We start from the raw sequence: 12990 nt of genomic DNA, 5'->3' as shown, positions 1-12990 counted from the left end.
ATCTGCTCAAAGGAAGGTCAGTTTTATAGCTTCTCTAAAGAGCTCAACTGTTTTCAGCTGTGCTAACATGATTGTACAAGGGTTTTCTAATCATCCATTAGCCTTCTGAGGCAATGAGCAAACACATTGTACCATTAGGACCTCTGCATGCTCTTGCGACAAGGCTTTCGCAGATAGCTTTTCGCAGACAGTTGTAATTTATCGTTGAGCGGGGAGTAATAGGCGTGCGCGATGTTATTCACCGCCACAACGCAAGGGGGCACGAAGTCGCGAAATCACTAGGAGTAGTTGGCGGGTGTGGTTAGTGGAGTGTTTATCCTCCGGTTACTTATAATGACTAGAACTGGAGTCGTATAGATGTACGTACTTCCTCACTTCCTCGATCAACCGCTCTTCGTGCTGCTCCATCTTCGCTCGTGTTTTTAAAAATTGCGGTAGTGAAAACAAACCAAACCGGGAAAGTAGGGAAGCGGAAGTGCGTGTACAGCGGATGTAGAGTGGACCAATCAGAGCCTTCTTGTCTGCGACGCTGTCTGCGAGGCTTCTGCGGTGGTCACAATTTTTGGGAGGTGCGCGCAGAGCGTCTGCGAAGGTGGGGGGGCTACGCAGACGCTATCTGTGACGCCATCTGCGAGGACTGCGTTGTCAGCATAAATTGGCCTTTAGAACACTGGAGTGAGAGTTGCTGGAAATGGGCCTCTATACACCTATGGAGATATTGCACCAAAAACCAGACATTTGCAGCTAGAATAGTCATTTACCACATTAGCAATGTATAGAGTGGATTTCTGATTAGTTTAAAGTGATCTTCATTGAAAAGAACAGTGCTTTTCTTTCAGAAATAAGGACATTCCAAAGTGACCCCAAACTTTTGAACAGTAGTGTATATCACAATGACCAAATTTCAGAGGGAACCAAATTTCACCGATTTTATGAAATCAAAAGGCCGTCTACTTTTAAATTCTAAGAAGGAATTTACCTGAGACGGCTTTCTTCATCAGGGTATAAAAATTCACAAGACATCCTTGGCATTATTTCCATTTCCTCCATCTTGTTTTCATCACCAACCTGAATAAATACAGAATAAATATGACGGGTGTGTTACAGTTCTAGGAAAATCCTCAATGACAAGGTGGTGTGATAACAATAACAAAGCAGAGTTACTCTCCCCACCCCAAAGTTCATCACTTTCCTATAACAGCAGACCCTAAAGTGTTTCATTCCTCTTACACCAAAGCAATCTGCCGATGATTACGTTTTATTAATTAAAGAATGACACGTCATACCTTTTCAATTAAAATTTGACAGTTTTATTTAAGATTGTGGAAGGTCTGTGAGACAAGTGAATTCCTGTTACTTAGTAACACTAAAACACAGTTTTTCATCTTACTAAGAAACACAAAACCCTCCATCTTGAAGATTCTCCTATAGCAGAAACATTACTAACTGTTGCAAAAGTGCTGACACTGGAGACTCCTTCCATCCATCCATTATCTGTAGCCGTTCATCCTGTTCTACAGGGTCGCAGGCAAGCTGGAGCCTATCCCAGCTGACACAGAAAGGCCCCCGTCGGCCACTGGGCTCGAACCCAGAACCTTCTTGCTGTGAGGCAACAGTGCTAACCACTACACCACCGTGCCCAGTATGTGTTTATCTGCTTATGTTTAGTCTTAAAATCTGTGAAGCAGCGTCATAGCTACTGGATTACTAGAAATGTTAATGCATTTGAATGAATGCATTTTTACATAAACCTGTGATTTGCATTGCACTTGGCCCTACTACTAGAGCTTCTGTGATGCACAATTAATACTCAGCTTCTGATCAATCCGATTTGAGAAGGTAGCAGCATTGCAGTATAAAGATGAATAGATGGAGTATAAGAGATGGTTGAATAGTTATAAAGTCTACCTCTGAACTGTACTCATATCCCGATTGGAGAGGACCCTGGTCCGGATAGTAGTTCTGGTCTTCATCGCTACTGTAAATGACATTGAGCTTGAGCAGGAGCTCATCAACGAGATCCTCAAACTCTTCCAGGACGAAATTCTGCGCAAAAACAGAAATGGTAATCTGTTACATGATCAGGTTTGTAATGATTTCTTTCACATTCTCAGTGATCATAATAATGTAATCAGTGATATAAAAATATTTGAATCTATGCATACAAGCACATGTAGTCCCCCAATCTGGATTTTTTGTTCTTGTGTGGTTACTTATTTATTGTCTTACCAATCCTCTTTCATGTAGGGGAGAGCGGGGAGACTTGGGACACGTTTTCAGCTTTTGTAGATTGTGTGAAATTCTTTGCAGGTTGCGTCACATTCATATGGCATTAGAGAGGATTCACTATACCCTCTTACCACAACATTAGTTTCTCAGCTTGTCACATAAACTGGCCTTCAGACTTCACGTTTTCTCATCTCATCTCATTATCTCTAGCCGCTTTATCCTGTTCTACAGGGTCGCAGGCAAGCTGGAGCCTATCCCAGCTGACTACGGGTGAAAGGCAGGGTACATCCTGGACAAGTCGCCAGGTCATCACAGGGCTGACACATAGACACAGACAACCATTCACACTCACATTCACACCTACGCTCAATTTAGAGTCACCAGTTAACCTAACCTGCATGTCTTTGGACTGTGGGGGAAACCGGAGCACCCGGAGGAAACCCATGCGGACACGGGGAGAACATGCAAACTCCACACAGAAAGGCCCTCGCCGGCCACGGGGCTCGAACCCGGACCTTCTTGCTGTGAGGCGACAGCGCTAACCACTACACCACCGTGCCGCCCATGTTTAATTTTATTTATTCTAAAAAACTTGTAACATAGGGCGGCACGGTGGTGTAGTGGTTAGCGCTGTCGCCTCACAGCAAGAAGGTCCTGGGTTCGAGCCCCGGGGCCGGCGAGGGCCTTTCTGTGTGGAGTTTGCATGTTCTCCCCGTGTCCGCGTGGGTTTCCTCCGGGTGCTCCGGTTTCCCCCACAGTCCAAAGACATGCAGGTTAGGTTAACTGGTGACTCTAAATTGACCGTAGGTGTGAATGTGAGTGTGAATGGTTGTCTGTGTCTATGTGTCAGCCCTGTGATGACCTGGCGACTTGTCCAGGGTGTACCCCGCCTTTCGCCCGTAGTCAGCTGGGATAGGCTCCAGCTTGCCTGCGACCCTGTAGAAGGATAAAGCGGCTACAGATAATGAGATGAGATAATGAGATGAGACTTGTAACATATGAACTGGATGAACACACAATGCTGGTTCAGCGATAGAAAAATGTCAGTTTACCCAAAACCTGACTCGACAAAACAGCTCCATTCTCACGAAGGAATGAAATAAGCTTAATCCTCATGCAGGGACACACCCACATGTTTAACAAACATTTAAAACAATTTTATACTTGTAAACCACAAGAAAAAAAACTATCATAATGAACTGTCCCAGCTCTCCCCATCTGGCCATTTTGGAAAAAAAAATCCTTAAATGTTTTTCCCCAGAATTGAAGTTTAATAAATAATATTGTACATGGTAACTCCAGGCTACATACTTTAATTCCTAACAAATCCCAAATTCCCCAGCATACATTACACCATAGAATGGAGGTGGAGGCGAAGTAGAAAATACATGTTTTGGTTGACAAAAATATTTAACTGCACAGACCTTACTGCAGTGTCCAGCTTCGTGGCTCCAAAGGAAGTAGGTTACTCTAAAGCTGCTTTTTACATGGGCAGTGGGAACAGGTTGCGCCAGGAAAAAGTTGTGCCCACTTTTCTTTGTGTTTACACGCTCACGCTCTATCAGTGGCAAACCGGAAGTTAGACAGGTGAACACGAAAGTGTGCATGCGCAAATCAGTGATCAGAAGCAAAATGGTGGGTGATGACAAAAGGCATGCTTTCATGTTTTTCAACGTTTTCATGGCTCTTATAAGAAAAAGACGGAGATGAAGGATGCAGAACACAAATGCACAGCGTCGCATCAGGATGTTCCAAGAACATCAACAGCGGAAGAGAATCACTTTTATGTTTACGTTGATAACAGTAGTTCTTCTCGTTGTCCAACCGGTACAACGCTCAGTCTGGAGCTATGAAAGGTACAAATTTGCTGCAAAGCGGCCTTGTCCAGATGATAAATGACTTGGATGAATGCTACTGCACATGCATAAGCCCTTCTACTTGCCACTGATCTTGTTTAGATGGTAAGCAGGAACAAGATGTTCCAGAACAAGTTGCGCCACCTTGAAAGGAGGAGCAAGTTGCACCCACTGGTGCCAACTTGTTCCGGAACAAATTGTGTTTAGACGCGTAATTGCACCGAGGCAACTTGCTCCAGGAACAACTTGTTCTGGCGCAAAAGCAGGTTAAGGGGTAACATCTGACTTCTGACATAATCTAAAACCTGATTGGTTGAGATTAATTTCTGGGAATACAAACTGCCCCAAGTCTCCCCCATTCCAAGCCCCCCTGCTCTCGCCTATTCTGTTAAGTCCTCAGCCCTGTTGATGTCTAAGCTTTGTAAAAGCAAAAATATGTTTATGAACACCCATAGAAAGGCACATACAGTATTAAAATGTCCCTTACATTACTGTTAATATGAACAGCCCATTTCTGTCTGCCTTTGCCAACAAGTGCCAGTGCCACATCCTGGATATAAGCGCAGATCTCGGTCACAGACAGATGATGTTTTCTCCTTTTACGCTTTGCCCTTTTCACGACTGAACCGACAACACCAGCTGCCTGTTAAACATCAATGCAAATGAAAGAAACAGTTTGAAGGAGTATTAATGTGTATTATTCAAAGTGGACTGTATTCTTTCAGTGAACTTGCTACACACCCTCGTACCATCGCTTTCAGTGCAAAAGACACTATGCAGATTAAGGCTCCGTAGCAGCAAAGCGTCCAAGAAGCTTGATTTTTGTGCAGATCACCAAGCTTTCCACTACCAAACCCATGTGTAATAACAGAATAAACTGATTTTGGCAAGGTGACCAGGTTCCCCAGGGTGGAGAAAGCAAAAACAAGGATCACACCAATTACCTGAAATCAAAAAGCAAAAAATCAAGCAGGCTGCACAACTTCATTCAAATCAGTGTGTTCTCAATGTGAATGTGTGTGTACCAGAGGCCAAAGCAGGCTGGAGAAGATGACCATCATTGTAGATACAGCTGTGGCCATGGTTTCATTTAGCCGTAGCAAGAAGCAACATTTAATCAGAACAATGAACATAAGGAGCCCATATAGTGATTGAGTGCACTGTCGAAGACAAAGAGTTCATATAGAGGTTATTTTCCATGTATTCCCTTTAAATTAATCCAAAATAGAGCAGTTTTATTTTACAATCTGGAATTATTATATTCAACCCTCTGTTTGTTGTACCGCAAGTGCTCCCTATTTGCTCCTTGTTTTTCTTCATTACTGATATCCTCGTCTGTCTGCCTATGTGTTGAATGCTGATGAAATTACTCAAATACTTTTGGTAATGGAATTACATCCATCCATTATCCGTAACCGCTTATCCTGTGCAGGGTTTCGGGCAAGCTGGAGCCTATCCCAGCTGACTACGGGCAAGAGGTGGGGTACACCCTGGACAAGTCGCCAGATCATCACAGGGCTGACATAGTATAGAGATAAACAACCATTCACACTCACACCTACGGTCAATTTAGAGTCACCAGTTAACCTAACCTGCATGTCTTTGGACTGTGGGGAAAACCGGAACACCCGGAGGAAACCCACATGGACACGGGGAGAACATGTAAACTCCATACAGAAAGGCCCCCGTCAGCCACTGGGCTCAAACCCAGAACCTTCTTGCTGTGATGCGACAGTGCTAACCACTACATCATCGGGCTGCCCTTAATAGAATTACATTCACAGCAAAATATGGTAACTTTTTTTCGTTGCAGTGCTCAAGATAATGGTATTAAATAACAAATTCACAATGTATGGGGTATCTTTTGACCCTAAAAAAAGCACAGAAATATTGGCCATGTTTAACTCTGAACGCAAAATCTTTTATAAGGAAAGAAAAGTCAGTAACAGAATTACGTTAGAAAAAACTGAACGTTCGTTTCTTAAAATTCAAACCAAGATTTCTCTGAAGCGACACTGGGGTGATGAGTTTTAAATATGGTTTTCAGTACATTTTGCCTTGGATTCCATACTTTAGTAACATCAGTGAGCTGACAAGTTAAGGCAGTCTTAATAATTTCATCATTTTGGCCTCTCTGCTGAGTGCTGAAGAATTGCCCATATACAGTAACTGGTTAAAGAAACTATGCCATTACATCCACCCATCTCTGGCTTTCCTGCACCGTCAGTAACAAATGTACAGTACAGGGAGATTTTCGTTCCCAATGGTATCAACAATCCATCCATCCATTTCCTGCCGCTTATCCGGTTCCAGGTCGCAGACAATATACACAATAAAATTATGTTTGCTCAAAGGTTCAGCAGGGATCCTTAGAGTCCAATTATGTAGTTAAATGAGCCTTAAATGTACACTACAGTCATTTCCCCAGCGGAAGGATACACACCAAAGGGACAAAAGCTTTACCCTTGAGTGACAAACATTTGTGTCATGTTTTATACCCATGGTACAGTTGAGTACACGGTTTGTTTTTTCCCTTGACAACATTTTCACTTGGGCCAAGTGCAGATCAGATAGAAACTGAGACTTTTGCTTTTCAGTTTCATGCTGCACAAATGTAAACCAGACCAAACCATGAGGGTTGTGTGAGGGGACGGAAACGTCCATGCAAAAATCTTCAATAGATAATTTAATAATTTATGTAATAATTTAGATTTCCTGTGGTATGCTCATGATTACTGCAATCGGACTTCACCGGTGCTTACTTGTAAGAGGTCAGAGTTCACCTCTTTAACATCGCCTCAAGTCAGGTGTTTGGATCTGCATTTTAAAAAGGATTTCTGCGTTCCAAGCTTCTCAAATGAACGACACTAAGAGTTTGAATTGAACTGCCTAAATACTGTATTGCATTTGTGCTTGCAGTCGCCATGACAGGTCTTTTGACCAATTCAGAAGCTGGAGAGTCAAATTCTAGGTAAGATTAATCTGCAACATCTCTACAGTATCAGTCAAAAGTTTGGACACACCTTTGAATTCAATGTTTTTTCTTTATTTTTATTAATTAGAAGCCACTTCATGTCTTAGTGTATGTAATGCCTTATTGTAATGCTTTAAAATGAATATATATCATTAGTAACGACGAAAATGAATTAATAAAGCAGGGGGAAAAATAATATTAATTATTTGTTATTTTATTATCAAGCACAAAACTATCGATAAATCGCGGCTTCTGGATCCCGGAAAAAGGCAGCCTTGCCTCAGGGCAAATCTCGCATGACGTCATGCGTGGAACCCCGGTTATCTGGGTAATTTCCGTTCATCTGACTCTGTGCTTGTTTACTCACTGAAACTGGACATTGTTGTTGGAATCTTAAAAAATAACGATGGGAAAGCGCCGAGTTGTGTTTGGATGTTCAAATCCATATACAACAGGACATTCGGTTCATGAGTTTGAGAAATGTCACTCATCTAAAGCGGCAGTGGGTCAGGTTTGTGAAAACGAAGCGGGCAGATTTTGTATCGCCTACTGATAATAAATCTGATTCACCAAGTATTCATCACCACCAGAACAACCACATGGGAATTATTGGAGCAAAAAAGAAACCCATTTATTTAATAAATGACATTTGATCTGACATTTGGACAGTTCGTCGATTCCCCTATTATCACCCACTTCATATTTTCTTTCAATAATTACACTGAATAAGTGTACGTTTTAAAGATTATAATTCTGCATTTACTGAGGTACATGTAAATATTTTCCCTATATTTTGCAGCGGGGCGGCACAGTGGTGTAGTGGTTAGCGCTGTCGCCTCACAGCAAGAAGGTCCTGGGTTCGAGCCCAGCGGCTGGCGAGGGCCTTTCTGTGTGGAGTTTGCATGTTCTCCCCGTGTCCGCGTGGGTTTCCTCCGGGTGCTCCGGTTTCCCCCACAGTCCAAAGACATGCAGGTTAGGTTAACTGGTGACTCTAAATTGAGCGTAGGTGTGAATGTGAGTGTGAATGGTTGTCTGTGTCTATGTGTCAGCCCTGTGATGACCTGGCGACTTGTCCAGGGTGTACCCCGCCTTTCGCCCGTAGTCAGCTGGGATAGGCTCCAGCTTGCCTGCGACCCTGTAGAACAGGATAAAGCGTCTAGAGATAATGAGATGAGATGAGATATTTTGCAGTGGCCAGATTAGAATAATAATCCACAAACTAATCTGGGTTTCCAATTCTCTCTGACTGGTGGTGCACTATCGGTGGTGAGTGGGACTGTTGTGAACTGAGTGAACTGGCAGTTTCTCGTCTTGGGGGCTTGGAATATCCTTGATAATCTTCTGCCTCTTCATCCGACATATAAGAATCCCGATCACTATCAGAATTCTCTCCAAAACGTGATTCCATATCGAGACTGGTCTAACCACTGCTGTGCACCGGAACGAAATTGATACCTGGATTGTTACATGTGTGATGTCACGCACTCCTTCAGGATCTTTTGGTTCAGTCTTGGCAGATTCCGTGTCTTACTGATTTTCTATTAACTTATGGCCTTTTGGATCAGCTATGGTTCGAAAACACATGGTCAAGCAACATAATGATTGTTGCTTTGTACAAGGAAAAAAGTGGTTTAGGGACATTACATTCACTTTAAAGTAATGACGGATGTCGTTTCTCTTTACTTAGCTGGGCGGTTCTTGGCATAATATGGATTACTACAGTTGTGGAATAGGGCTGTTTACTGTATTATTTACTCTTTACTGTTTGATCTCAAACGCACTAAGAAGGCAAGAAATTGCAGTAATTAACTTTTGACAAGGCACCTGTTAATTGAAAAGTATTCCAGGTGACTCCCTCATGAAGCTGGTTAAGATAATGCCGATAGAGTGAAAAGCGTCATCAAGGTAAACGGGGGAATCTAAAATATTAAACAACATTTGAGGAATCTAAAATATCAAACATATTTTGCTTTTTAACACTTTTGTTTCATAGTTTTGATGTCTTCGGTATTGTTCTACCATGTAGTCAAAAGACACAAAAACCTATGAATGACTTGGTGTGTCCAAACTTTTCACCGGTACTGTATATGTCTACTACCTGTTCCCAAGAGGCAGCAGAACTTAAGTCGACAAATGTTTTGAAATCTTCTCTTTGCAGACGTTCCACTGTATCTGCGATCAGTGTGAAATGATGCACCGAACAGCCGAAGCACAGAAGACTCAGCAGGACTGCAGTCACCTGCATGACAGAGATAATGTATGTGATTAGTTGTCAGTGTGATCTATAGCACAAGGAAATTAAGACACACTGTATAAGAGCTATGGAAATTACTTCTAGCCAGTTCCGTAAGTCTGTCCAGTAACGCCGTCCTCTCTGAGTGATGACATATGTTTGACAGTAGAGTTGAAGCAGAGTGAGGAAGAGCAGCAGAAGCTGCAGGGGTAAAGAGATGGAAGTGGCTAAGAAAAAAAAAAGATCCACTCACAGCATATTCATATAAGATTCATAACAGTCGATCTTTTTTATAAAGAGAAAAAAATATATAAGATGGTGAGAAAACAGCTTGTATAACAAGAATTAATTTGTTTCATGGACATCCCAGCTTTGAAAAAAAAAGAAAAAAGAAGCATCATTATTTAATAAATAAAATATGTAAATTTTGGCAAATTCCTGACTATAAATCTAGTGTTTTTTTGATTCCAGTTGAGTACAACCTTAATCATTTCATCTCATCTCATCATCTCTAGCCACTTTATCCTTCTACAGGGTCGCAGGCAAGCTGGAGCCTATCCCAGCTGACTACGGGCGAAAGGCGGGGTACACCCTGGACAAGTCGCCAGGTCATCACAGGGCTGACACATAGACACAGACAACCATTCATACTCACATTCACACCTACAGTCAATTTAGTCACCAGTTAACCTAACCTGCATGTCTTTGGACTGTGGGGGAAACCGGAGCACCCGGAGGAAACCCACGCGGACACGGGGAGAACATGCAAACTCCGCACAGAAAGGCCCTCGCCGTCCACGGGGCTCGAACCCGGACCTTCTTGCTGTGAGGCGGCAGCGCTAACCACTACACCACCGTGCCGCCCAAGTCAAATTTTTAATGATCAAAATTCTATTTATCTAATTTTATAAAATATCGGAATGCATTTCTGACAGCTATTTTGTCACTGCTATAGCAAGTTATGAGTGTTTGAAACATGCTATGTACAGTCCATATGTCAAAGCAAACGAGATTGGCTGAGACCTGTGCGAGACATCGTAGGACGGAAGTAAAATGTACAGCGGAAATCAAAGCGACCAACATCTGCCAACGTTGTCAAAAGACGCGCACGCCCTCCTTTGTATGCTGATGTAATCAAGCCGGAAGTTTTCCCTGTGTCCAAAATCGCTCCCTACTCACTATATAGGGCACTATATAGTGGGAACACCATTTTGTAGTGCTGTCCGAAACCTTAGTGAGGATTATGTGGGAAATGCACTCAGTATAATATGTATTTATCCCAAAAATACATGCATGTACTGTATTTATTATTTTGAAAACCCACCAGCCGACTGATCTGGCACGTTTTAATTGTGCGACAGTCATGACGTAAACACCAGCACGATGGACTCGTCCTTATCCTGTCATCTTTCCAACTCTTCTCTACTCCACGTTGGTTTGAAGTCGTACAGAATAATCTCCATGTCACGTACGCGAGGGAGACGGATGTATGTGCAGACGTATACAGTTTAATAAAGTGCAGAATATATATACAGTGAGACAATATATACACAGGCAAACAATCCAAAATGGCAGGCTAGATCAAAAACGAGAATACGGGTCGGTCGAGGCGCAAACACTACATCAACGGTTAAACAAGGACAAGAACGTGAAACAGGAAATCAAGACAACGGGTAGAAAGGCTCGGTAATGCGTATCGTAATACTTCGCGATGCAAATGCATCAGCACAGTCCTTAAATAGGCAAACACATCATTCCTTAATTGAGCTCAAGTGCGCCTTATTCACGGCACGCATGCTGGAGTCCACTCGGTGCGCGCGCAGCCCGAGGCGTGCCTTCAGGTGCACGCGCCACAGCACGCAGAACTGACACTCCATCACTGATGAAGCTGGCAAATCTCGAAATGAATCTAAATTGGAATGATATGGCGATCTGGCCGCTGTGTCAACAGTTTTCAAAATGCCAGCGCTGACACTTCACTTTTGAAGTCTCGCATGTCTCATGAAGATCACGTGGATCAGTGATGCCTGCCGTGGACCATACGAACTACATTCAACATGGCTAAAAACCGAAAAGGCCGAGAAGTGTAATATAATACTGTATGCCAATACGAGTCATGATATAAGGTTAATAAAACCAAAAACGTAATTGAATAAACACGTTAACTAAGAAATAAAGCAAGTTTAAAAATAACTTCAGTTCCCCTTTAACTTCAATGCACTTGATCCACTGATGTTCAAGCTTCGCTATCCTGTCGCAGAAGAAGGTCACATCTTGAGCCTCCAGATGCTCCTTAACAGCATGGATGTCTTCATTATCACTCTGAAAATGGCGACCACGCAAGTGGGATATCAGTTTGGGAAACAGACAGAGGTCAGACGGTGCCAGGTTGGATGAGTAAGGTGCATGGGGCAACAGTTCAAAGCCACATTTGGCTGCTGGTGCCACTGCCACCTGTGCTGTGTGGACGGGCGCATTGTCCTGGAGCAACAGCACGCCAGCTCGAAGCTTTCTTTCCTCTCCTTTTTTCTTTGTTTGCTTCTTTCATTTGAGTTTTTGTGGACAGTGATATAAGGCTTTATAGTATTCAGTTATACCCCAAAAAGGGAGTCACGCCCCTTATTTCCGGGTGAGGCTGAGAACTTTTTACTTTTTTAAAGTACTTTCATATACTCTCAAATCCGACATACCATCACCCCCATGAATATAACCTTTGAAATAAAACTATTGCTATCAGCCCTGCTACTGTACTGACTACCAGGCGTCATGTGATATGAGCAGGAAGATAAGCCTGATAAGACTGCCCTTGCTTTCGCACCTCTCCAGCTGTAATGCAGTAATCAAGGGCAGAGGCGGAGTGATGAAGTCTAGTAGAGTAAACGAAGACTGAGGATAGAACAGCTCCCATGCACGACATTTCTCCAAGCATAGTGACCGTAGTAAAAAGGTTATAAACAGGGCTGTATAAAGTGAACTGCAGCATTACGGCGTGGGTGGAGATGCCCATCCAGCCTGAAGTCCACAGTTTCGTAAACCTGCTAGATGCTTCAGACCTGCAAGAGAACAGAAGTGATGGAAACGGTTTGTAAAATGTTAAGGGAGAGAGCAGATCATGTGAGTTCAGGGAACTTTAAGGTAACATGTTTCTTTAATACAAAATGTATACGTTTAATCAAAGCATATTTTCACCTGTTTTTTCCTAAGGGGACATGAGATCCTGCTCCCTTATAACACCTGAGTTTCCCACATTGGTGAGGTTCAGTGAAAAGACTAAAAATAGATGCGAGATCTCCAGGTGAAGCCTGAAAAGAAAAAAAAATAGTCAAAGGTTTCCATTTTAGACTTAAAAATTTTCAAAGCATTGTCTTAAAATGGGGCGGCACGGTGGTGTAGTGGTTAGCACTGTCACCTCACAGCAAGAAGGTTCTGGGTTCGAGCCCAGCGGCCGACGAGGGCCTTTCTGTGTGGAGTTTGCATGTTCTCCCCGTGTCCGCGTGGGTTTCCTCCGGGTGCTCCGGTTTCCCCCACAGTCCAAAGACATGCAGGTTAGGTTAACTGGTGACTCTAAATTGACCGTAGGTGTGAATGTGAGTGTGAATGGTTGTCTGTGTCTATGTGTCAGCCCTGTGATGACCTGGCGACTTGTCCAGGGTGTACCCCGCCTTTCGCCCGTAGTCAGCTGGGATAGGCTCCAGCTT

General features: G+C 43.1%; 1 protein-coding gene across 1 annotated transcript in view; it reads right to left on the bottom strand.

The window, feature by feature from the left end:
* Positions 1 to 975: 975 nt before the first annotated feature.
* Positions 976 to 12990, bottom strand: part of LOC132867604 (polycystin-1-like protein 1) — a 117117-nt gene continuing 105102 nt past the window's right edge. The window contains exons 39-47 of the mRNA XM_060900587.1: positions 12482 to 12594; positions 12111 to 12345; positions 9392 to 9493; positions 9158 to 9298; positions 5111 to 5245; positions 4835 to 5029; positions 4573 to 4728; positions 1909 to 2046; positions 976 to 1068 (exon numbers count right to left, since the gene is read on the bottom strand). Coding sequence (XP_060756570.1) covers positions 976 to 1068; positions 1909 to 2046; positions 4573 to 4728; positions 4835 to 5029; positions 5111 to 5245; positions 9158 to 9298; positions 9392 to 9493; positions 12111 to 12345; positions 12482 to 12594 — 1308 coding nt within the window. The remainder of the gene's footprint in view (positions 1069 to 1908; positions 2047 to 4572; positions 4729 to 4834; positions 5030 to 5110; positions 5246 to 9157; positions 9299 to 9391; positions 9494 to 12110; positions 12346 to 12481; positions 12595 to 12990) is intronic.

This window comes from Neoarius graeffei, chromosome 19, assembly GCF_027579695.1.
Source record: "Neoarius graeffei isolate fNeoGra1 chromosome 19, fNeoGra1.pri, whole genome shotgun sequence".
NCBI lineage: Eukaryota > Metazoa > Chordata > Actinopteri > Siluriformes > Ariidae > Neoarius > Neoarius graeffei.
This window is presented reverse-complemented; position numbering and strand designations above follow the sequence as displayed.